The following is a 26,977-nucleotide window of genomic DNA, read 5'->3' as shown; positions in this document are numbered from 1 at the left end:
GGAGTCTTGGCATTTGATGGTACCCAATATAAACAGGGATAAATGATGAGAGAAGTCCTGGCAGAATCACAGCAGTTGGTGGTCAGATCATGAGTGTTAACAGGTAAGGAAGGGTGGGGGTAATGCCTGAACCACTCTGACAATCGGAGCAAATAGATCCCAAGTAAATTCTTATTCTTTCCTAGTTGACATTTGAAATTGTAGTCCAGTATCATTCTTGAAAGCATCCCCCATTCCTACTTTTTTTAGTTTCTCCTATAACCACTCTTACCATTTCTTGTCTTCCACTGGCCCTTTTCTGCTACTAATATTCTGCAGTTCAGTCCTGCTTTTCATTTCACTCTGTGAACAATCTCATGCTCCCTGGCTGATTTCACCCATACACATAGTTGTAGCCACTGCTAACATTCAGTTTCCAAATGAAAATCCTCCTCTAGGTAATCAGTGGGGACTTCAAAGACAAACACCTCAAGAACTAAACAATTTGCACTTGCCGGAATAAGCTATTCCTTCTATATTACCTCTCTTGTTATAAGATGATAATTAGATATTTTCTACTATCTGAAATGTGGCTGAAGTGAGGCCTCCAAAACCGAGAACTACAAATGATAAACCTCCCCACAATCTAAAAAAGGATAGACATCCATGCTAGAACCACTAAAAGATAGCCTTGAGGCTGTTAATATCATTTGCCTATTGCAAATGATACAAAAGAGATTAGAAATAGAAGTGAACTCATAAACACAGAATGCTAGAGTTTTATAACTCAGTGAAAACAAAGGCAGGGGTTCTCCAAGAAAATTTCTGGGACACACTGGGTGACAATGATAAGAAAGGAAAAATGACATCTGAATCTTTAGCTGACAACATTTTGAGATAAAGAAACTCTTAAGCCCATCTTGGTGTAGCTGTCAGAATTGAATGCAGTGAAAGAGTTCTTGGGAGAACCTGACACATACCCCTAGGAGTTAGGGGATATATGAACATAGAAACTGGTACCAGCCAGGGGAATTCTGAAAGCAAGAGGTTTGATGAAGCTGTCGAAATGGTAGAGGAAGGACACAGAGGACTGAGGTCTTCTACTTCTACTACTGAGGTCCCTAGGTTTCCCATTAATCAAATAGATGTTGTAGAAAGGCTAATACATCTTGATGGAGCATGTGCCTCCAGAGTAAGGGCACTCAGAAGTAACAGGGTGAAGCATGGATGACAAGAGGCAAAAGAGAGCCAGGAGGAGACTGACAAATGTAGCTGGAATGTGCAGCATACTGATGACAGGGAACTGGGCAACATGGACATAACCACAAGGGCCTCCAAAAATCTTCTTAAATGTACAAGTGTGATAAAAGTCCACACTTGTTCATGTGCCACACAGAGGGCACTAGCACCTGAAGAATAATACTTGCAGTGTGGGGAAGTTGGGGTTCCTATGGCCAGGATCCTCACTGAAACTTAAACCCCTTGATGATTTAACTGGCCTGTTGCTAGGCTACTGCTTCCACATCTGTAGGCAATAAGGTATTATTGCACTATATAGAGAGCTTGGCCCAGTGCTCTGGGCAGAGGCAGAGATGCTAGTGCTCAACCTACTGCTCAGAGAACAAGCCCAGTAATAAACCGTTTCACCCCAAGAGCATTCTACTGTCATTTCCTTGCTCACACTGAATCCGTAGTGAACTTGCCTGGGGCTGAAACCCATTCGCAAGACAACTGGTGTAGTTGGCAGGATTCATTGTTGACCAAGGAAAGAGATAGGCGGCCCTTATGGGAGGGGTGCTTCAGTGGGCTGCCCCTTTGAATGGGGAGATAGTGAACTGTTCCCGAATGGGTAGTGGTCTGAGGTGGTTTGCCTCCTAGAGGGCTGGGCCACACCCCAGGACCAGAGGCAAGTGGAGGTGATACCTGAGGCAGTAGGGGTAGCCCTTGGTATAGTAAGTAGGTCTTTTGAGAGACGGAGTACCTGTGAGGCAGTGGGGACTGTGGGTTGGCTGCTTCTCACAGTATTAAGAAAATCTACAGATGAGAATGACATGCTCCTGAAAAAGACCCAAGAAATGGCAGCATGAGAACGCAAGCTGCAAACTGCTGCAGATTCCCTGAAGAAGGAAATGGCATTGATACGAGAGGGGGCAGCACGAGAATGCTGGCAGAGAGGTGCCGTTGAAGAGGTAAAAGATTTCTTACAGAACAAGACAGCAGCACTGCCAGGTGGTCTGAAGGAGGAAAAGGCCATAAAGGAAAAAGATGACTCTTCAGGGAAGCAGAGGTGGAGGTGGCACAAGAACATCAGCTGCGAAGCAATGAGGTGAAGGTAAGAGAGCTGCTGAAGACTGAGCTGGCACTACTGTAAAGCACTGTAGAAAAGGTAAAGGATGTAGCAGAGGAGGCACTTGGGGGAGGGGAGAGAAAGGTGTCATCAGCCCTGGAAATGGAGGAGCTGGGGAAGGATGAAGGGGTGGTGCCAGGGGCACTGACCCCTCCTCTACTGAAAGCACACCCAGTGGTTGTAAAGAAAATAAAGACACAGCAGCTGAGGGTTTCCCAAGGAGAGGCGCAGTCCCCTCCCCAGGTCGTGGAGCACTCTGCTCCACCCCTATACTCAGGCTCAAGCACAAAAGGAAATACATTCTGCTTCTCAAAGGAAGAATTTAAAGGGCCACATCAAGGTCGTGAGGACCCAGATGTGGGTTGATTTGAAAAGGCAGGAGCAGATGAAAGGAAATTAAGACGTGAAGTCAAATAGGATCTTACTGGAGCTATGGCAACAGCTGAAACCAGAGCAGCAGTTCCAGCCATTAAGACCAAAGACACAGAGGTCAGAGACAGAGCCACGAGTCCGGCCTGTGTTACTGCAAGACTTCCTGCTGGAGAGCGAGTCAACCTCACTCGAGCCAACACAGGAAGATGATTGGGAAACATGGTTCACCTGAGGGGAAGGTCGATGTATCGGCCCTGAGGGACCGGGGTGGGACTGGAGGCCACATGTTGAAATAGCTATATATTGGTCACCAGTAAACATACAATGTGTCCTGGCTCTGGTGGACACAGGGGCTAAATGTTCACTGATTCATGGTAACCCTGAGCAATTCCCCGGGACACCCACTATCATAGACAGACACGAGAGTAAGGCTATCAGAGTGAAAAAAGCCCACATCCCTTTGGGAATAGGGCATCTACCCACAAAAGAGTATACTGTATATATCTTGCCCATCCCTGAGTATATTTTGGGGATTGATATCCTGCAGGGTCTATGGTTGCAGACTACTGCAGGTGAGTTCAAACTGAGAGTATGTGTGGTGAAGGCAGTTCTGAGGAGACATGCTGGGCCCCTGCCCATAGCTTTGTCTATGCCTCGGTGAGTGACTAACACCAAACAATACAAACTGCCTGGAGAGCATAAATAAATTGGAGAAACCCTCCAGGAACTGGAAAAGGTGGACATTATAAAGCCCACCCATAGTCTTTCCAACTCACCAGTGTGGCCAGTAAAAAAGCCAGATGGCTCCTGGCATATGACTGTGGATTACAGAGAACTGAATAAAGTCATACCCCCTATGCATGCTGCTATCCCCTCTATTACAGACCTGATGGGTACCCTCAGCCACAAACTAGGAATATACCATTATGTGGTAATCTTGCTAATGCCTTCTTTTCCATCAACATTGAGAAGGAAGGTCAGGAACAGTTTGCCTTCACGTGGGAAGGACGGCAATGGACTTTCACTGTCCTCCCACAGGGATACCTCCACAGCCCCACCATCTGTCATGGACTTGTAGCTCAGGACTTGGCTACATGGGAGAAACCACCAACAGTGCAACTGTACCATTATATTGATGATGTCATGCTCACATCCAATTCTCTTTCAGATCTAGAAGATGCAGCATCTAGACTGCTGCAACATCTACAGGAGAAAGGATGGGCTGTGAACAGTACCAAGGTTCAGGGACCTGGTTTGTCTGTCAAATTCTTAGGGGTTGTCTGGTCAGGTAAGAACAAAGTTACACCAGAAGCAGTTATAGATAACGTCCAGGCCTTTCCTACCCTTACAACTGTAGCATTTTTACAGGAGTTTTTGGGTCTTCTAGGCTACTGGAGAGTGTTTATCCCACACTTTGCACAAATTCTGAAGCCCTTATACCGGTTGGTATGAAAGGGCGTCAGGTGGGACTGGGATGCGACGTGTGCATCTGCCTTTACTACACCAAACGGGCAGTCAAGGCCGTGCAGGCCTTGAGTGTAATAGACCCTTCAAGGCCCTGTGAGCTGGATGTTCATGTCACCGAAGATGGTTATGGCTGGGGTCTCTGCAAGGGGCTTGAATGAACTTGCCAACCTGTTGGATTCTGGTCACAATTCTGGAAAGGGGGAGAATTACAATACACTTTGACAGAAAAAAGACTGGCTGCTATGTATCATGCCTTGCTGACTACAGAACCCATCAGTGGAATAGCGCCAATAAAGGTAACCACCTATTCCATCTTTGGGTGGGTAAGAGACTGGACCCAAAAGCCAAGGAATGGTGTGGCACAAACACCCACACTGGCCAAGTGGTATGCATACCTACAGCAGCATAGTGCCCTCCCTAGTAGCCCCTTGAGTGAAGAACTCCAATGCTTATTGGGGGCGGTGACATATACTAGTGAAAAGCAGGAAGAATTTACTTTACAACCATTAGTAGCAGAGAGTCCTCATCGGGAGGGAAGAGCCCTTATTCCTGAAGATGCATGGTCCACAGACGGCTCCAGTCATGGGCAGCTCCCAAAATGGAGGGCTGTAGCTTTCCATCCTAAGACTGAGACAATATGGATGGAAGAGGGTGAGGGGAAGACCAGTCAATGCGCAGAGTTGCCGGCTATGTGGCTTGTGATCAACCAGGACCCTCCCCTATAGTTGTCTGCACTGACAGCTGGGCTGTCTATCGGAGCTTGACTTTGTGTCTACCAACCTGGTGCCATGCCAACTGGCTGGTTGGTCACCAACCTCTTTGGGGGCAAGAATTGTGGCAAGACTTATGGGCCTGTGGTCAGACTAAAACAATTACAGTATATCACGTGACAGGTCATTTGCCATTGGCATCCCCAGGAAATGATGAAGCAGATAAATTGGCCCAGATACGTTGTTTAGAAGGAAAGCCTGCCTCTGATATAGCTCAATGGTTACATCAGCATTTGTTGCATATACGGCAAAAGACAATGTGAGCTGTAGCCCGTTGATGGGGCTTGCCTTTGACCTTTGAAGAAGTTAGTCGAGCCCAGCAAAAGTGTGTCGTATGCTCTAAAAGGGACTTACATCGAGTTCCTCAGCAACATGGGACAATAGCTAAGGGGCCTATACCCCTCGTCAGGTGGCAGATAGACTGTATTGGGCCTCTACCTGTGTCAGAAGGATATCAGTATGCCATGCCTTGTGTGAACACAACTACTAGACTTCTGGTTGCTTTTCCTACACGTTGTGCAGACCAGCAGACAACCAAAAAAGGCCTGGAGTGCCCTGAAGCCCCTCACGGCAATAAGCAGCCTGCCGTACATTCCCCCTCATGCGCGGCCCCGGCAGAGCAGCCTGGGAGTGGCTGCACCCACAGCAGCTGCTCAGAGCTTCCTCTCAGTGCACAGCCGCCCAAGCCAGACCTGGGGCTGCCGCCGGCCCACAGCTCACTGGGGCAGGGTACGAAGGGGCGCTATTCTAGCAGGAGAGCACACCTGGTATGCCTGCTTCTCCCCACAGGGCTCTGGGCTACCCCGAAGGCTGCTCTGGTGTGTGGGGAAGGGCAGAGCAACCAGCAAGCAGGAATGGAATTTGTTCTCCCAGCTAACATACGCACTACCTGCCTAAGACTAACTCTATCGCCATGAAAAGGCAGAAGAATTTGGTCCAGTCCATAATCACCCAGACAACCCCTGAGAGAGGCCCTGGGGAGATAGATTTAACCAATCTTCCTGAAAAAGAATTCAAAATAAAGGTTATAACCATGCTGATGGACCTGCAAAGAAATATGCAAGAGCTAAAGGATCAAGCTGGGAGGGAGAACACAGAAATAAAACAATCTCTGGAAGGACTTAAAAGCAGCCTGGATGAGGTGCAAGAGGCCGTTAATGGAATACAAATCAGAGAACAGGAATACAGAGAAGCTGAGGAAGAGAGAAATAAAAGGATCTCCAGGAATGAAAGAATATTAAGAGAACTGTGTGACCAATTCAAATGGAAAAATATTCACATTATAGGGGTACCAGAAGAAGAGAGAGAGAAAGGGAAAGTGTCTTTGAAGAAATAATTGCTGAAAACTTCCTCAAACTGGGGAAGGAAATAGTCTCTCAGACCACAAAAGCCCACAGAACTCCCAACACAAGGGACCCAAGGAGGACAACAATAAGACACATAATAATTAAAATGGCAAAGATCAAAGATAAAGACAGAGTATTAAAGGCAGCCAGAGAGAGAAAAAAGGTCACCTACAAAGGAAAACCATCAGGCTATCATCAGACTTCTCAACAGAAACCTTACAGGCCAGAAGAGAATGGCATGATATATTTAATGCAATGAAACAGAAGGGCCTTGAACCAAAGTTACTGTATCCAGCATGATTACCATTTAAATATGAAGGAGGGATTAAACAATTCCCAGATTAGCAAAAATTGAGGGAATGTGCCCCCCACAAACCACCTTTATAGGATATTTTAAAGGGACTGCTCTAGATGGAAGCACTCCTAAGGCTAAATAGATGTCACCAGAGAAAATAAAACAACACCAAAGAAAGCAGACCAACCAAATACTAACTAAACACAAAATATAAAATCAACTATGCACAAAAGCAGTCAAAGGAAACACAAAAGAGTGCAGATTAAAGCACCTAACATATAAAGAATGGAGGAGGAGGAATAAGAAGGGAGAGAAATAAAGAATCATCAGAATGTGTTTATAATAGCTCAATAAGCGAGCTAAGTTAGACAGGAAGATAGTAAAGAAGCTAACCTTGAACCTTTGGTAACCACGAATCTAAACCCTGCAATAGCAATAGGTACATATCTTTCAATAATCACCCTAAATGTAAATGGACTGAATGCACCTATCAAAAGACACAGAGTAATAGAATGGATAAAAAAGCAAGACCCATCTATATGCTGCTTACAAGAGACTCACCTCAAACCCAAAGACATGCACAGACTAAAAGTCAAGGGATGGAAAAAGATATTTCATGCAAACAACAAGGAGAAAAAAGCAGGTGTTGCAGTACTAGTATCAGACAAAATAGACTTCAAAACAAAGAAAGTAACAAGAGATAAAGAAGTACATTGCATAATGATAGAGGGCTCAGTCCAACAAGGGGATATAACCATTATAAATATATATGCATCCAATACATGAGCACCAACGTATGTGAAACAAATGCTAACAGAATTAAAGGAGGAAATAGAATGCAATGCATTCATTCTAGGAGACTTCAACACACCACTCACTTCAACGGACAGATCATCCACCAGACAGAAAGTAAGGACACAGAGGCACTGAACAACACACTAGAACAGATGGACCTAATAGACATCTATAGAACTCTACACCCAAAAGCAGCAGGATACACATTCTTCTCAAGTGCACATGGAACATTTTCCAGAATAGATCACATACTAGGCCACAAAAAGAGCCTCAGTAAATTCAAAAAGATTGAAATTTTACCAACCAACTTCTCAGACCACAAAGGTATAAAACTAGAAATATACTGTACAAAGAAAACAAAAAGGCTCACAAACACATGGAGGCTTAACAACATGCTCCTAAATAATCAATGGACCAATGACCAAATTAAAATAGAGATCAAGCAATATATGGAGACAAATGACAGCAACAGCACAAAAGAGGCCTGGAGTGTCTCTTTGCTGCCTATGGCTGACCACAGGTAATTGACAGTGATCAGAGCACCCATTTTACTGGACATACACTGCAAGAATGGGTGTGACAGTTGGGAATCAAATGGAAGTTTCATGTGCCATACAATCATACTGCAGCAAGCATGATAGAGAGGCACAATGGCTTGTTAAAATCTGGACTAAAGTCAGATACCAATAGTCTGCAGGGATGGTCAGTCCACTTATGGACTGTGCTATGGTGTTTGAACAAGAAACCCTGAAAAGGAGCTCTGAGCCCCATAGATAAGTTAACACATATAGCTGTCTCTCCTATACATCTGCAAGTACAAACCAAGGAAGAATCACTGAAGCCGAGGTTCGGCCACCAGAATAATATCTTGCTGCCAGCACCAACTGCACTAAACCCTGGAGACTCCATTAAGTGAACGTGGTCTTGGACCTTTTGACACATGGACCAACGATGGCTGGCTTTCCTGGCACCTTGGGGACATGGCCTGGAAGCTGGCCTCCTGTGTATTCCTGAAATAATAGCAGAGTGGCCCCCAAAGATCACAGTAGTATATCCTGAATGGCCAGAAGGTAGGAGCATTTTACCGGGGAGTTTTCTTTTATCATTATGGCCAGTGCATGCACCTCCAGTAGCACTATAAAGAGACCCTTCAGTAACCCCCATGGGGAAAGGAGTAAAAGTATGGTATACTAGACCTGGACAGGACCCCGTTCCTGATACAGTCATAACACAGGACCACTCTCTTGCATGCATCCTACACGATGGACGATTTGCCTATGTTGGTGTCATTAAAACATGTGTCTTATTGCCCCTAAGGTCTTTGTGGATTGGGAACTTCCTCTGGCTTGAGGATTATTATAATTTTTGTTACCCATATCAAAATCTTGTTGCTTCTTAATTTTTGTTTTTATCTGTAAGTTGTTGTTATCCTCTGTTGCTGTTGTGGAATCCGTTTACAGTGCTCCAGCTTTCTCGCACTGGGACCATTACGGAAGATTGAAAGCATGTAGACTGTAAGGTGAGAATCCTGGAGGGGTGGAGTGTGGACAAGTTGGGGTTCCTATGGCCAGGATCCTCAGTGAACTTAAACCACTTGATGATGTAACTGGCCTGTTGCTAGGCTACTGCTTCCACACTTTTAGGCAATAAGCTATTATTGCACTAAAAGAGAGCTTGGCCCAGTGCTCTGGGCGAAGGCAGAGACGCTAGTGTTCGACCTACCACCAGAACAAGCCAGGTAATAAATCCTTTCACCCCAAGAACATTCTACTGTCATTTCTTTGGTCACACTGAATCCATAGCAAACTTGCCTGGGGCTGAAACCCATCGGCAAGACACCAGTCACATAAAACTTTGTCTTGTCTTTTCTAATCTTACTTCCAGTCAGAAATCAAAAGCAGAACAGAGAAAGAGACAGAAGGGTAAAGAAACAGATCACACTCCTCTTCTCCACTACATGGTACAAGTCACGATAAAGTCTGAGTTGAAGGGAAAAGTTTTCAACTGATGTAAACTTTTGACTAAACTTCTAATACGTGTGAATTTAATCACCAAAATAAGCCTGTCCTTATAGTTAAAAATGACCTCTTGTCATGAGGCAGGGAAGGCAGATCCAACATGTCATGGCTAAAGTCAGGGGTGAGAGAAAAATAAACCTAGTTCTTATTTGTATGCCCCCGGGTATACAGGTAAAGGCAAATACCAGCCATATTAGTCCACAGTGCCACATCTACTCTGTTATTTAAGTCAGAAATCTATGAGCCATCCTTCATTCTTCCCCACCCCAAGATCCCAAAGTCTAATCATTATGTCTTAAACCTCTTTTGACACTTTTCTTCCTCCCTAATCCCTTAGCTACTGTCTAGCTCAAACTTGAAATACTATAATAATCTAACTCAGCAATTCTCTACCCTGGCCTATACTTTGGGATTTTAAAATATTAAAACTAATATCTAGGCCCCAGCCTGAAGATTGACTTAAAAATGGAGTCAGATAGGGCCCAGTCATTAGTTTCTTCAAGAGGTCCCCATTTGCTTCCAAAATGTAGCCAAAGTTGAGAATCGCAGACTAATGGTCTCCCAGAGTGCAGGCTTACCTTCCTCCAAACTATCTTCCATAGTGTCACCATAGTCATCTTCTTAAAAAACACAAATCTCTCATTATTCTAAAGCAGAGGTTTTTAATCTAGGTTACCCATTAGAGTCGCTTAAAGAGCTTTAAAAAAATTCTGATACCAGGCCAACTCCAGACCAATTAAAACAGGCTCTAGGGATAAGAACCAGGCATTGGTATTTATTAAAGGTCCCCGCAGAGAAGAAGGTTGAGAACCACTGTCCTAGAAGCAATAGGAAGCCACAGAAAGTCTTTAAGAACAATAAAATACAAACTTTCCTGAAGGTCACAAGACCTTCCATTTAACCTTAGCACACTTGGCTCTCACATTACCAAAACAACACAGCTCCCTGAAAGGGCCATACTTTTATACTTCTGTGTAAGGTATTACCTCAGTCCAGAAGCCTTCTCTGTTCACCCACAGCTAAGACCCAAACCAACTTTGAGGCCTTTGAAGAACAGCCTCTATTGTACAGACCTTCCCGACACTCACAGCAGAACTCATCAAGCTACCTGTGACCATTAGGACTCTGCAGGGCAATTCTTAATGTTTAAGTCTCACTTCTCTGAGAACTACTTGAAATGAAAAACTGTCTTATTCATGCTTTTATCCCCAGGGCCTATCACACAGCACATAGTAAGCACTCAAATATCTTTTGAATTCATTCCATTTAAGTAAATAATTCTCTATATTATTATGCAGGTAGACTTCCATTTTAATAAACTGCAAGAGACATCATATTTATACATTATATTCAAGTCTCATTAAAACAGAAACCAATAGCTCAACTTAAAAAAAAAATTTAAGGCAAATGTTTAAGGTCTGTTCTACTTATGAACAGTACCAAATTAAGAAAAAGACAAGTATAAAGTGCAGTATGTTTCCAGAATCACAAGGTTGGCACCTTAAAAAATAACGACTGGCTTTCCACCTGAATGTATTCTTTAAAACATACCTTATTCAAAACATTATGCTGGTATAAAACATCTGCATGTTTTAGGAAAGTGAGCTAATACTACTTACTTGACCTGAGAGTAAATGATAGGTACCTTGCTACCTTAAAATGAAAACAAATTATGAAAAGCTTTCAAATGCTCTGAATGAATTGTACATACTTAAGCTTAAAAATAAATATGCTGGTAATATGGTTGCCTGCATTTTAAGGCAATTTCTAGTATTCTGGGTACTCCGTTACTCAGCAAAAGCTCAGATCTCCATAAAACCCAAGAAAGCTTAAGCAGAATACACAGAGTATTTAAAAAAAACCAGAAAGTTGCATTTAACATTCCATATTTATATAGTCACTGTGTAAATGACTTGCCCAAAGGCAGTAATTTTGCACAAATATTAAATGAAGAAGAACTAAACACATTCATAATGTACCTCATTCAAAAGATTTTTGTTTTACCCACCTTTATGTGGGCCATGGAAATCATCTTAGCAAGCAAAAAGATTACTTGATTCCTATGTGTTTGGAGTACGTTTTTATCTGTCATATATCCTTGACTACTAAATTAATCCAATATTCACTGAATGCCTATTACTTGCTTAGGGAATACATTAAAACTGAAGTATCTGAAGTGACTAGTAAGAAAATAAAGGTATTAACCACAATATTTGGCATTTGTGGCTAATTTTTTTTTACCTTATTTGGCGATTTCAAAGGTGAGATGGCTATTTTATTTGGTGTCTGTGTTGTAGAATTTAAAGTTGATCCAATAACACCACTTTCAGATATTGTTATGGTCTTTGATGGAGTCCCAGGAGTAGACTGTGAAAGAACCCTACCTGCAAATGAGAGGCAGCACATCAGTTTGGTTTTTTTCGATAATAGAAAAATGTATGTGAGGATTATCTATACACACAAGGACTGTAATATATATGTTCATTTCATATGTTCCCACTGATTAACTTAAACACTGGAGTACGTCCCTAATCAACTATGGTGAACCCAAGCAGAATAAAACAGAACAATGCTTCTTAGCAACACTTAGTATCATACCACTTTACATAAAGACCATGAAAACACTTGTGCTCACATTCCCATCAATCCTGTTAAGTTATGTCTACCAGAGAATAGGTTCAGGACAACTAAACAACATGCCCTTGTATAACACAGCTCCTGAAAATCAGTACTTGAATCTAAGTCTTAAAACCTCAGTCTCTGGTCCCTACTATACTCTTACAGTAGAGGGTACAGCTATCTTGTTCTTTGATGTTAAACAATTCAGGATACAATTTAAACCCACAACTATAAAACAGATAGTTATTGAACTAATGTGAACACTGTCTGGTTTAATACTGTCTGGTTTTAAACTATGAAAAGGAAAAAAAAATTTCATCCTGGCCAGATTCCAACAGAAATACAGGAATCGTGTGTTCCCCTTCTGGACAATACTCTTCAGGAACTCTTCAGGAACATAGAAAAACTGCATTGTGTCCAGATGGCTTAAGGAATTGGAAATCACATCACACTGAGCTGAAGTGTTAGGAATTTTTTCCCAGGTGAGAAACACAAAGACATGACACATCTCCAAATTCTTGAAAAACTGTGTGATAGTCATTAGTGCCATTTACCAAGTACTCTGGTTCTCCCCCATTCTGGACACATGGTAGAGCTGCCTTCCTCTGCCTCCCAACCTCCTGAAATTAGGTAAGGGCCACAGGACTAGTTCTGGCCAACAAATTATTAGAAGTGATGTTTGTCATTTCTGGGCCAGAACATTCATTGCCTGTGCAAGCCCTTCCAATGCTCTCTCCTCTGTCGTACCTGAGAATGGACTCCACTGTCAGCCTGGGTCCTTGAGAGACTATGATGAGAAGAGTCCCCTTTCTAATCCGTAATGGACATGTAGATAATCATGAAGTATGAAAAAAACAAAATTTGGGTTTTTTTTTTAATCTGCTGAGATTTGGAGATTGTTTATCACAGCAGGAAAGCCAAGCGTATGAAGGATTAGAGATAATCTGTATCATACCAGATGCACAGCACTAATGCATAGAAACAAAAGTTTCAAGCTCATCACTAAGAAAGAATTTACAATAAAAATTTCCAACTAAAATGACTGTTTCAACAGGATTGAGTTGAAAGTTGACACCTTCCTTCATCACATTCTAAATAGATGCTGGGTAATCAAATCCAGGGAAATCAAACACCCAGGAAGTAAAAAAGGTAAATAACTAAAGTCCCTGCTTAGATGTTCTGATTTAACTTATAGATATAACTAGAGATGAAAGAGGGAGGAAGAGAGAAATAGGAAAAGAAGAATAAAGAAGGGACTTTCACTATAGATGAAAAAAGAGAACTAGCACTTCGGGTTTCTGGGCTGTTTTTTCTGTTAACAATGCTACAGTATAAATAATTTCTTTTTTTAAAGGTCAATTAAGTTTTACCTGACATTAATGAATTTTAAAAATATATTAAACGCAATTTTTTCAATTTCTTTGTAGTACACAGTCACGTTTATTTCGCTGACATAGTTCTTAAGGAATTTCAGTTAATACTTGTTTTTTTTAATCATAACTAAGTCAGTCAATTCTATATAAACAAAATGAAAGTACACCAAAAATTTTTAGAAGGCTACCCTGAAGTGTTGTGCCTACCTGATGTAATGTTTGTTCTGTTTTCCAAAACCAAAACCTGTGGGTGAGATAAGCCTGAAGCCCCAAAAACCATCATGTTAAGAAATTACCAATAATGAAAGTTTTATAAAATGCTCAACATTTATGGTTATTACTATAATTTCTTATTTATTAGCATTACATAGATTTCAGAAATTCCTCAATCCCTGAAAATAACTGATACTACAAAAAAGCCACTTAGAGTGGCCCTTTTAAAACAATTTAAAAAAGGGACAAAAATTTCATTGTAAATAACAAAGAAAACTAAAAGTAAAGCTTGAACTTATTTTGCTTATATTTAATAAAAATCCAATTTATAATTACAACTACGCTAAGTCTCAGGATGAACTGTTGAGCAGGGGGAGAGACTTCTGAAAATTTGTATAATGGCACAATGAGATTGTTTGATGGGTAAAACATGAGCATGTAAAAGGTCACTTCTGCCAAAATATTTCAGGATGCCATCAATTTTCCCAAGAATCCTTCTATGTCCTTTAAAATTCAAGTTTTTTTTTTTGAGGGGCTGGCTTGTTTTTCATCTAGATATCATTTCTCCTGATTATCTAATCTAGAAATCCCTATTTATTCTTAGCTCCACAGACAGATTCAAACAAGTATGCAAGTTATACAATTTCACCTTGAAATCAATTTGCAAAGCATTTGCCCTCTACTGTCAGGTGTTCTCCAAGAATCAAAAGACACATATTCAAGAAGGCTCCAGACGGGAAAGGCTGGGGCAGGGAACTAGTATATCCGAGTGATGATTAAGTATGTAAGAGATTAATTCATTAGTGAGTATTTTCGCATTGATGAAGTTCACTCTGCTGTAGCAACCTTGTAACACGGAAGATCTGATAATAAGGACCTCTGTATAACATTTAACCATCTCAGAAGTCTTGTGAAGTGGTTGGTATCAATATTTTATAGAAATAACTGAGATGAACAGGTAATATATTTACCCAAGATCACAGAAAATATCAATGTAAGAGCCAAGTTTTCCACTAGCTCCTTCCATACCACTACACTGCTTCCATGATACACATATTTATTCAACATACATACAATGCAATATTATTTACACTTTAAAAGAAAGGAATTCTGACACATGCTATAACATAGATGAACCATGAGGACATTATACTGACTAAAATCAGCCAGTCATAAAAGGACAATCACTGTGTAATTCGATTTATATGAAATATGTAGTAGTTGAATTGACAGAGATGCAGTCTCTGCCAGAGGATGAGAGGAAGGGAGGAATGGGAATTTATTATCCAATGGGTAGAGATTCAGTTCTGTAAGACGAGAAAAGTTCTGGAGATGGATGGCAGTGATAGTAGCATAATAGTGTGAATAAACTTAATGCCACTGAATAGACCAATTAAAAATGACTAAAATAGTAAACTTTATGTAATGTATATTTTACAATCTTTAAAAATACGTATTAATTAATTAAAAAACAATAGATGGGAAACAAAGCAAAAAAAATTCCATTAAGAAAATTGTCATTGTAGAAGGGCAGACAGACAAGAACATCAAGTATTATAATACAGTGTGACTAATTGAAAAGTTAAAAGCCTGTGTAAAATATAACAGAAGTCTTATTAAAGTATTTGGTAGGTATAATTAAGCTTAATGGAAATGCAAAGGTCAGAGGAAGATACCTAACTCAACCTAGGCAGGGGTCAGAAATGTCTAAGAAAAGTAGAGATAATCTAAAGATAAAATGGATGAGTTAGCCATTAGGAAGAGCAAAGAAAGCATTCCAGGTAAAAGGAACAATGCCAAGATCCTCAGTCCTGAGAAAACACGGTCCATTTATAATCTCTTAAAATAAGTTAAATAACTAGGTCTAAGCTGATTGGAGGTGAAAATGAAAAAGGTATGTATTAGATCATAATTGTCTTTAATGTTAAGAAAGCATTGGCATTTGAACTTAATCCTGATGGATTGAAGCCAAGAAATGCATAAGAAATGGATATAGCCAAGAAAATTCTAAGCAATGTTACAAGATCAGATTTACATTTTGTTAAAAATCACATAAGTTTATCTTGACTAAAAGAGAGAAAAAAACATCAGTCACTGAGAAGGCCAAAACTCAGTAAAAAAAAAATCTAAATGTACTTTGAAAAGATCATTAACTACAAGATGAAGATGATGGAACCTCCTTGTGATAAAAGACAATTCAACAGGAAAGCTAATTTGGTGGTTTAAATTTTGGTTTTTATGAATTTAAAAGGCTGGCTATAAAGAACTAGTTAAAAGTAGAAATTATCCCTCCAAATTTAATGCCAGCAATTCTAGTGAAATTTAATAGAAGTCTAGCTCTATGCATTTTTGTAGGGCTAATAAGTGGGTCTATAATCAAAAGGAGAAGAAGCTATGATTAGGGTGTGCAACACATTATAAACAACCCAAAGAGCCATGATAGTTAAATATAAGAGAGGTGAAATCTTGACATTAACCAAAAATCCATTCAGACACTTATGCAAAACCACAATTGTTTCACTCAAATTTCCCCACATAATTAAAAAATTTAAGGGATTCTCTCAAACTCAAAAAAAAGTAAAGAACATTGCACGGAGATATTCCTCCTGGTTAACTCCCTTTACCTACCCAAAACCTCCCAGGTGACTAGAGGCACCTTCTTCAGCAATAAATTCAAGCTTTCCTAACTTTCAGCCAACTGAAGCCCACTTGTTGAAATAATTCCAAATCCAAACCCTTTCCAATCTTTCCTCTGGAGCCATAACCTGCCTTCCATGACAGCCCTCAAGACACCAGTCCCCCTACACCATTACAAATCTCTACTGAGGGCCCAAAGAGAAATAAAACATTCACTCACCCAGCACTGCCTCAAACTATAATCTTTCCACACCTTCTCCCACTTGTTAAAATGAGAAGTCTCACTACATACAATTCAAAGTCTCAGAAAAATGATAAATCACTGCCATTGACTTCAGAGTTGCCTACTGTTACAGTCTATAAATAAATTATTTTATTTTTGTACATTTTGTCTGTAAATTTATCAAAGACCATAGCAGGTGGTTTTAAATATATACCCGAGGGATGGTTAGTTAACATCTGAAGTACCCTCATCAAGAATACACATCTAGGGTAATTAGTATTTGAAAGTCTCAATTAAGTCTACCATCAGAGATGCTTCCATAAGCTATTAGCACAACAAAAGTTGGAAATGGACTCTTAATTGGTGAAAAGAGTAAGGTTAGTATAGCACTGAATTAAGGAGTAGTCACCATGGCTTTAGTCACAGGTGTGATTTTTCTCTAGCAGTATTAAGCTGCTTGCCAGGCAAGCAGTAAGAGGAGATCTGGACTTCACCAAGCCAATTATAGAAAGAGACCTGAAAAGAGAATCAGTGGTGTTTGCAAGGGAGTGACAATGATGGGCCATGGACTCCAAGTAATGGAGTAAGGAAGAATCTGAGGACAGGAAGAGGGTGATTATTATGAGAAAGTAGAAGGGTTAATGGATCAGAGATTTCAAAGTTAAAGAATTGCTAGTGTGGGAGTACAAAGGCAGATAAACTAGAATATAAAGAAAATGAAATACCTGAAGTCAAGATTTCTGAAGTGCTCTAGTTATTGGCGATTACAAATTTTAAAGTGTATAATAAAAGAATTGGGCCACACTATGGAATTTGCTGGTAAATTAGCTAAAATTTTGTTATCACTTAAGTAATTACAATGATGTGACAGTCTTCTGTTCATAGAAAACTGCATACAGAGCATATTAAAATACTGAACCCAAAAATTCAAACAGAAACCATGATATACTATACTCTCATGGGTATTAGTTTAAAACTATTAGACTTAGCACATGTGCTCTAGAGACAAAGTGCCAGAGTTCAAACCCCAGCTCAAGTCATTTGCTGAGTGCCTCCGTTTACATACTGGCAAAATGGAGCTGTTATAGTACCTACCTCACAGGATTGCCAGAGTATTACATAATTCACTATATGTAAAAAGCTAAGATCAGTACAGGGCACACAGTAAACACTATATAAATGTTAGCTTGTATTAATGAGTTTAAGACTTTGCTACTCTCATGGTAAAATTCTACCAAAAATTAAAGAAATTAAAGTAATGAACTGATTGCGATAAGGCATTTTGCTTGATGCACCCATTTAGTAAATGTAATATCTCTCATTAACCAGCTTGATTTATAATAAGTTATACTCATTGCCCTAAAACATTTGAAGATGGCAGAACAGCTTTTTTTAAACCTAAAAGGAAGGCAAATATATAGCTCAATAGACTATAAAGAAATATAACCTGCAATGACTGGTGGTGATACTTGAGTTGTCTGTCCTGTAACTGCTTTACTATTAATTGGTTTTGCAAAGATCAGCTTCGTGATCACTGGACCAGAAGTTGGTGTTCGAGGCTTCTTAGCAATCTGAAATATATAAATAACTATGAAGACCATTTGTTTCTATAAGACACCTATTCAATCAAAATTAGACAAGACTGATATACTGATGCACACGTGAAACCAGCTCACTTAACAAAATATATCTAAGTATTAATGTGAAAAACATTTAAAATGCAGTCACTTGACAACATATTAACATGAGCACTTCCTTAAACCAATATATAGTAATACTTTGGCATTTTCTTGTAAATCCTTATTTTAGTCTCTGGGATATATGCCTAAAATGAAAGACAAATTAGTATTTTAAAATAATGTTTATGAATATTTATTTAACAATAAACATTTGATGATAATAAAACAGTATGGCATACCAATATTTTCAAAATAAAAAATTATTCAATAATAAAAATGATGGAGTAGATTAAGAAAGTAGTGCAAATAATGAAGCCACCTGTAAATGTATTTACAATGGCCCCTAAAAGCAAGATATAAATACACTTTAAAGACAGGCTTATGATTAGATCTTCAGCTTTAGGTCTATCTAGCAGGGGGAGATAAACAAAAAACTGAACAAGTCTATGCCTTAGATATAACAAGACAAGTTTGACAAACAAAAACTATTCTGAAGGCAAAGCCTCTGAAATATTACTTAACTAAAATACTGTTCACTAGACTATAAATTCCTTGAAGAGAAGGTCTATATTTTACTCATTTCTGATTTTAGGTTATATATTGGCATACTGTTGACCTGAACTAAAATTCTCCACAAATCAAGGAAGGTACAGTTACCAATATTTTTATATTGAAATTATCAATGTATGCAAAGACACAGATACTTCTGAAAGTTGAAGCAGAAATTTAGCTATGATAAAATCGAAGATTTTTATAGCAGGAAGTATCATTTTTATCTTTTGGCAAAAACTGAGGCATTGGAAGTACTATTTATTATTGGAAATACTGACTCAAAATAAACAAACATGACCAACCTGAATGACAGAAATATACCAGAAGCTTTAACAGATCATAGAATTACATAAATATCAGCTTTATACTCAAATTATAAACTAAATTAACACATTTTCTTACAGACTATATTATTTTCTTATACTCAACATATTACCAACAAAAAAATACATGAAATACAAATCACTTTAAAAAAAAACAAAACAAGGAGATCTATTACTATATTTAAAAATAGAGTTTGCAAGACTCTGACAAACCTAGATAACCCATAATTGTACTTTAAAAAAACAGTACAATTTGGGAGATATAAAGGTAATATATTTTCAACTGTTTGTAGGCCTAAAAAACTCTAAAGTAAGTTAGAATATGTCATCTATTGATTTAGTGTTAATAATCTCAAGAGGCAGAAATATTGATCTTCTTAGAAATTCATGTCTTGCAATAAATAATCTTAGCTATAAAGATTAGGAGCCTGAAAGTATTTGTCCATTTTTAACTAATTTTTCACAATCATATCACTATATGAATACTCACCAATCAGGAAAAAAATGTAAATAACACAAACAAAAGCACAATTATTACTCAAATGAACAATATCAACTTCCCCTTGTGGTTGTTTCTTTAGTGGAGCATTGCTAAAAATACCAATTTCCAGTTCCGCTAAGGAAGCATGATTTTTGCATAATGGATTCTAAACTAAAAATCACTTTACTAAGTAAAGCAAAGCATAAAGAATCATTTTTAACAAACTAATCAGATTAAAACAAAAATTTTGAAAGGAAATTTACAAAATAAGATAGGCAAATATGTGATCAAATAATACACGCAGTTCACTTTTGGCACTGTGTTGTATAGATTCAGGAACTAGTAAGGAGTTATGCTGTTCAGACTGCTAGTTACCTATTACTTTTATCTACTACACACAAGAAACATGGGAAAGTGTTTAGACCTCTAATTAAGTATAACTATACCTCTTTGTTACTGCCTCTGGCTTCCACTCTCACCTTTCCTTCATTTTTCAAGATGGGTATCATTCTTCCACCCTTACCTGCTGTCCATACCCTAACAGTTCAGTACTTTGATTAAACTTAAGACAATGCTAAGGACTATCTAGAAAGAGAACCAGAGAATCATATACACTGTGTAATACTAGACCAAATATTCTGCTGCTTAAAAAGGAAACTTAGATGTATAGCTGTCTGGTTTTTTTTCTGTGCTTCAGAGCTTTGAAGATTATTTTTGAGTTGGAAAGATTTGTGTTGCCTAAAAACAACTGGACAAGTGGAACAATATTCTAAATGCAGTTTCTTTTGTTTTGTTGGTTTTTTTAAAAATAGAAGTACCTTTTTAATAGAATTAGGTTTTATAAAAGTAACAACAATAAAAGAAGTTAGAAGAATTAGATCCCAGCCTTTGCTTTTATTGTCAATACTTAGGGGATTATAGTAGAAAACTAGTAGAACAAGCGACCTAGTCATTGAAACAGTATGATACATTGTACTTGTAAATGAAAAGCATGACATTCTGATTTACATTATCAGTTTCTTGTGAACATGATTATGATATACATCCCAAAGCCAGATAAGCTGTGGTAAAGCAATAAAAACAAGTTTCAAAACTGATTTGAAAGAACAAGTTGAGGACAAGTTGCTTGATGGTGATAGGACCTCTCATTCAAGAGATTCACCATCAAAAGAAGTAAAAGGAAGCTAGAGATAAGTGAGAGATGACAACAAAGAAAGAAAACAGCACTAAATGTTTAACTTAAGAGTGGTCCAAGGAACATGGGTAAATTACAAGGTTTGAGAAATCTCACAAAATTCTTAAATAAAAAGCCCATGGAATCTAAGTTTCTAGTTATACTGCCAATATAATAATCAAAATATTATTTCTAGCACCAGCAGAGAGTGGATAGTTCTCCAAACTTTCTACTTCTTTACATACCTCTTAACTCATGCTTCCTCCCTTTTTCTAAAAGGCAACTTTCAAAAAAGGAATGCACTTAACTTCACCTGGTCATTAAGTGTATCACTGTATTTCTTAGAACAATGGTGACCAAGGCCTAACTGGGCATGAAAAACTGGAAACCACTTAATATATGTTCTGTTAACCTTCTTTCTTAAGGTCCTACTCATACTAATAACAAGATCCTCAAAGTTTTGAGAACTGTATCACGTACTATCTTTTACTATGTATTTCATCATGATCAATAGTCATCTTCCAGCTATAGCCAAAAAGTCAGAGAAGATAAGTAACCTGTCCAAAGTTCTACAAGGTGGTAGGGTAGCACGGTGGTGACTCAAATCCAGTTGGCCCAACTCTGAAGCCTATGTGTTAGCTTCCATCACATCGTACTGCCTCTTCCACATTGCAAACATCAGTAATGGCAACAGTAAACTGCAAAGAAGAGGCACACACTGGCCTTTATGTACTGGCTCCAAGGGTTTCTCAGAGCAGCAAGTTTTTTTGGCCATCTGTTAACTGAAAAAAATATGTCTGCATGATTTTATGACAGCCCAGCAGCAGCTCTGTCATCTTAATGCCAGCAGAACATTCATATAATCAAACTCCTACTAAGAATAAAATGCATTTAAACATGAGGAAAAAGCTATAAATACACCAATTTGGAGTTTAACCGAAATTAAGTTTGCTCTAAGTTCTCTAGCAAAAATTTTCTAAGCATTAGACATATCAAACCTTACAAAAAAACCATACAATTACTAAAAGCAACATTCAAAAGAATTCAGTAACAACTATGCATTTAATCACCCTACAAACACAACTACGAATCAATTTAATTTTTAACATGCATTTTAATTAATAAGCCCCCTATTTTTTTTACCTGTACTGTTTTTAACTGTTGGGTCTGTAACACAGAGGGCTGAGTTGTAGTATTAATCAGTTGATTTCCTGGGGTCAATGCTGAGACACCAATGACAGGTTTCACCTCTGGCCTCCCTCCAATGGTAACTACTTTAATTTGCTGCGGTGGTAACTTAGCATCTCCTGACTGGGCCTGAGTTGTAACTTTCTGAGCCTGGGGTAGTTGGCTATGGGGTAGTGCTAAAACAATTGGTGAACCAGACTTGCCCAAAGTTGTTAAAATTAACTTCTGTCCATCTGGTTTAAGGGTCTGATTGCCAAGTTTAAGATCAGATGTCTGTGATACTTTGTTTAAAATAATCTGATTGGCTGATATAGTCACAGGAGTCTGAGCACCAAGTTTTTGAAGGCCACTTGGAAAAGCTGGTTTCACTGTGGTATTAGAATCTGCTTTAGTAATTGTGGTATTCACTGCAACTTGGTTAGTGTGGTTACTGTACACTGTGATTGGTTCCGTGGAAATGGGCGTGGCTGCAGAGTCACCAGTAGAATTTATGTTGACAATTTCTTCCAGTTCTGTCTCCATGGGAATTGGGGATGAAACAATAACAGCCTCAATACTATCATCATCCACTAAAGTTATACCAGTGTCCATTATCTCCTCTGGAAGCAAACTATTCACCTCAGCTGGCACCACCTCCATGATCGCTCTCCTGTTAGAAAGTTGATCAGGCGCTGCAATAAAAATTGAAAAATGAGTACATTACTAGGTTTCAAAACAGATTAAAGAAAAAAATTATTCCAGAAAAATGCAAATGCCAAAATAATTGATTTTTTATGGATATATAGCTGAATGAAGGATATTTGGTATTATGGTTATTTGGGTTAAACCACTTCATGGGTATTTGGGTTAAACCACTTTAACACATCCTCAATCTTCAAGAACCTGAAAAGTATGTCATATGGGACATATAACTAGAAGCAAACATTCTCATTCACCATTCCTCAACCCAAAAGTATACTGCATTCAGGCAACAGGAAGTCACATAATTACAGGAAACTCCTTTCCAAGGCATGCTCTTGAAACTTTAAAATCTTTGACATGTCTGATCATCTTACTTCTTCCCAGTTTTTTTTCCCCTATTGACAGACTTGAAAACTGAGGATTTACACAAGGAAATGAAGATTTAAATACAAATAGATATTGGAAAATTTCTTCAAATCTTCAGTGAGCTAGGTCCCAAATGAGGGTACTTTACATTTATAAAAATCCATTAAATACTCGATGTTGAAGGAGTTTCTAGAGTAATCTATCTCATCAACTGCAGATCAAAGGGCTTATATGGCCCAAGTTTGATCAATCAACTTCATATCAAAGAAACCCTCATTTGGAAAGAAGATTCTTAAATCCTCCTCAGTCATTTAAAATATCAAAAAAAGAACCATTTAGGAGTATACAGCCAATCTCCAAGAAAAAAAATGGCAACAATAATAAAGCAGGTTATGAACAAATCAGAACTTTGATGCTTTTAGCCAAAGGTTATGCATAACTTCTAATAATTTGCAATTCCCAGGTGACTAATAAAGGAGTCAATACCATCATCTTCACATATTTAAGAGAGTACATCATTCTCATGACTGACTAAATAGCAGTAAGTTACTTACCCATACAACATCAAGGATCCATAGGAACCTAATCAGCAATTCTTTCTTCCCTTTTTAAAAACATAGCAATGCAATACTCTTTCCAAGATTAAGAGTAACAGACTGAGTAGCAGATTATAATTGTTAGCACTGACCAATACTAATATTGCCAAAATTAATCATCGCTATTGAGTGCTTACTATCTACTAATGATGGCATAGTGTAGTTTATCCTCACAACTCTGAGATAGTACCACTATCACCCTCATTTACAGATGAAGAAACTTAGAAAGGTTAAATATTTGCCCAAGGTCACATAGCTAGTAAATGGTAGAGCCCGGGTTGGAATTTTACACCACCAAAATTCACAGTTTAAATCACAAAATTACAATGCCTTAAATTTTTACCACTGGTGTTTCAAAACACAAAAAAATAAATCTATCCCTTTATAGTCAGTCCCTACACCAAAATCCTACCCTACACTACCACTGATCTATTTTATCACTATGGATTACTTTGCATTTTTGTCTATTCTAGAACTTCCCATAAATGGAATCATATATTATGTGCTTATGATATCAAGGAATCATTATAGTATAAGCTTTTCCCTCAACACATTGGGATTTATCTTTATTCTTTATTTATATCTTTACTCTTGGCACTTCATAATTCTGCTCCTTTTTACTGCTGAGTAATACTTCATCGTATGAATCTACCATGATTTGTTTATCCATTCACCTATTGGTGGACACTGGATTGTTTCTAGTTTGGGACTCTTACAAATACTACTCCTATGAACATTCAAACTCAAGTTTTTTATGGATACTTACTTTCCTTTCTTTTGAATAAATACCTAATAGTGGACTTGCTAGGTCATAAGCTAAGTTTATTTTTAACTATGCTTGAAACAGCCAAACTATTTCTCAACTTGGCTGGGCCATTTTATATTCCTACCAGTAATATATGAGAGTTTCAGCTGCTCTACATCCTTGCCAACAGTTGGTATTGTCAGTGTTTTTAATTTTAGTCATTCTGGTGGGTGTGAGGTGATACCTCATTGTGGTTTTAATTATTAATCCCAGGTGACCAATCATATTGAGTATTTTATTATGCTTATTGTCTATTTCTTAATCTTCTGTATAAAGTGCCTGTTAATATCTTTTGCCATGTTTTAAAGATCCTGGGTTTTGTCTTCTTATTGAGTTGAATGAGTTCTTTACACATATTGCATAATCATGAGTCACAATAATTTGTATCTCAAAGGGATCACTAGGACCCCAAAGTACCAGTATGCATCTATATGTAGCTCCTCCTGATCAGCAGAATCCTCTTTGACACTTAGGGGCATTTACAGTATAGGTATGTTAAAAACATCAACACGAAATACACCCTCATCAATGGAAGCCACAATGGTTGGTATACAACAACAGTGGGTCCTACCCACAATGCTAAGTCAGCTTCTTTTCCCTGCTACAAACCTCGCCCAAGCCCCATCAGTTACATCTGAACACTCCATTCCCAACATAACAAGGTAGAAAGATGACTTGGGTGCCAGTATGTAACAGAGCCGTAAAAGTTAAGACTTCCTTCTCTCCCTGAAGTTCCCCAATGAATTCAGACACACTGAGTATGGCCTTTGGTCCCTCTAAAGGACAGGGAGACATCAGTCCAACCCTTCCTCACCTTTCTCCTTAAAGCACCTGAAGTCAAGGTGTAGGAGGAGGGAATAGTCAGGTCACAGAGAGAGATAGTGGCCTGTGGCCTGATAGTGCGTTTACTTTCAGTTTCAAGCACCCACACTTACAGCTGAACTGAACACCAATTTCTGACACCATTTTCTCAGCTTTAGGGACTCCTTAACTCAGCAGCTCCAGTCACACTGCCTTTCAGCTAGGGCCATGGAGTGCACAATAACCAAAGAATCATTTGGGCTCTCTCTCAGCTCAGCCCCTCAACATTCATTAACAAGTAGAACACTGGAGGACTCTTACACCTCCTGCCCCTGCCATCTTTGTCCACCACTTCAGTGAGAGCACTCACTGCCAGATGCCACAGTGCTTTCACATCCCCTAACCCAGCCCAAAAGGCCTTTAACCTGCCTCTTTCAGAAAGCCATGTCTGCCAGCGCTCCATCCTTGTCAAGATGGCAAGGGGTCTGGGATTTTAGACCCACCTTGCAAGCTAACCAAGTTAACTTGTTTTTGTATCATGGACACTGGCAAGCCACACAGTAGTCCTAGGTCAGAAACACAGGACTTACTATTCACAGCACAGCAAGGAACTTCGCATCATGTGTCTGTCACTTCTCCTGCTGCTTCCAAGTCCACAGGGCGGACATAGAGAGGCCGAGGCAGAGGATGTCTGCATCACAACTGAGGAACTCTGAACTCAGGGAACTGGAATCACTTGTGATGGACTAAAGCACACCTGCCCTTTGTCCAGAGGGAGATAGTACCCTCTTTATACTGGACCATAAACAAATCAGCCCTTTGCTATAGCAGGAGTCACTACTTCTTTCATCTAAGGTTGTATGCGACACAAACACCTGGAAAAGATCATTTAAAAGGACCCCTACTGCCTTTCCTGCAAGAGGTGCAGAAATGCAGACCAATGAAAAACTCTCCCAACAGTATATTTCTCTATTTAATCTATTTATCTATGTGATTCTGATTATTTATCTTAGCAATGTTTTATACTTCAAGTGTACAGGTCCTATACACGTATTTTGTTAAATTTATCCCTGTTTCATGTTTTTTGATGTATTATAAATGGCTTTTTTTTCCATTTTTCAATCGCTAGTACACAGAAATCCAACTGATTTTTAAAAATATTGTCCATGTATCCTACAATTAGCTAAACTCACTTATTAATTCTAACAGCCTTTCGATGTAAATTCCTTAGGATTTTCTACAGAGATAATCTATTGCTGTCTGAGACTAATGTTTGTATTTATTCCTGTCCAATCTGCCTGTCTTCTCTTTTCCTTGTGTTACTGTGCTGGCTAGGACCCCCCAGTGTGATGAGAGCAGATATTTTTGCCTTGTCTTACCTGTTAGTTGTAGGTTTTTTATGAACTCCCTTTACCACGTTGAAGAAGCTTACTTATATTCCCATTTTGTGGAGTTTTTTAATATCATAAATAGCTATTTAATTCTGTCATATGCTTTTCCTGCAACTGCTGAAATAATCATATGGCTAAAATACTCTTACTCTGTGAACTGTACTGATTCGTATTTTTTATTACTAAGCCAATTTTGCATTCCTGAAACAAACCCTAGTTACTTATGATGTATTATACTTTGTATATATTGCCAAATTCTATTTGCTAATATTTTTTTCTCAAGTAATTAGATTGATATTTAATTACAATGAACCCAAGTTCTTATACAAGGCAAGAGATGGCAGCTAGCAGCTCGCCATAAGCCTACTAATATTTTCTTAAGCATTTTTGTCTATGCTCATAAGGGATGTTGTTCTGTAGTTTTTTGTTTTTGTTTTTCCTTGTAGTGGCTGTCTGGGGATAATAAATGAGTTGGGGTTTGTTCCC

At 38.7% G+C, this 26,977-nt stretch overlaps 1 protein-coding gene across 8 annotated transcripts in view; it reads right to left on the bottom strand.

The window, feature by feature from the left end:
* The window catches only part of LIN54 (lin-54 DREAM MuvB core complex component), a 79,611-nt gene that overhangs the window by 44,114 nt on the left and 8,520 nt on the right, over nucleotides 1–26,977 (bottom strand). For 4 of the 8 annotated variants that reach the window (XM_017675394.3, XM_037021173.2, XM_017675393.3 and 1 more), the window contains 3 exons: nucleotides 21,807–22,522; nucleotides 17,902–18,025; nucleotides 11,631–11,773 (listed from right to left, as the gene is read on the bottom strand). In XM_017675394.3, coding sequence (XP_017530883.1) covers nucleotides 11,631–11,773; nucleotides 17,902–18,025; nucleotides 21,807–22,490 — 951 coding nt within the window. In that variant the 5' untranslated portion in view covers nucleotides 22,491–22,522. The remainder of the gene's footprint in view (nucleotides 1–11,630; nucleotides 11,774–17,901; nucleotides 18,026–21,806; nucleotides 22,523–26,977) is intronic. The other 4 variants (XM_017675398.3, XM_017675396.3, XM_017675397.3 and 1 more) reach the window with 1 other exon arrangement.

The sequence above is a fragment of the Manis javanica genome, chromosome 5 (assembly GCF_040802235.1).
Source record: "Manis javanica isolate MJ-LG chromosome 5, MJ_LKY, whole genome shotgun sequence".
In the NCBI taxonomy this organism is placed as follows: Eukaryota; Metazoa; Chordata; class Mammalia; order Pholidota; family Manidae; genus Manis; species Manis javanica.
Note: the sequence above shows the minus strand (reverse complement) of the source record. Positions and strands in the feature narration are given on the sequence as shown.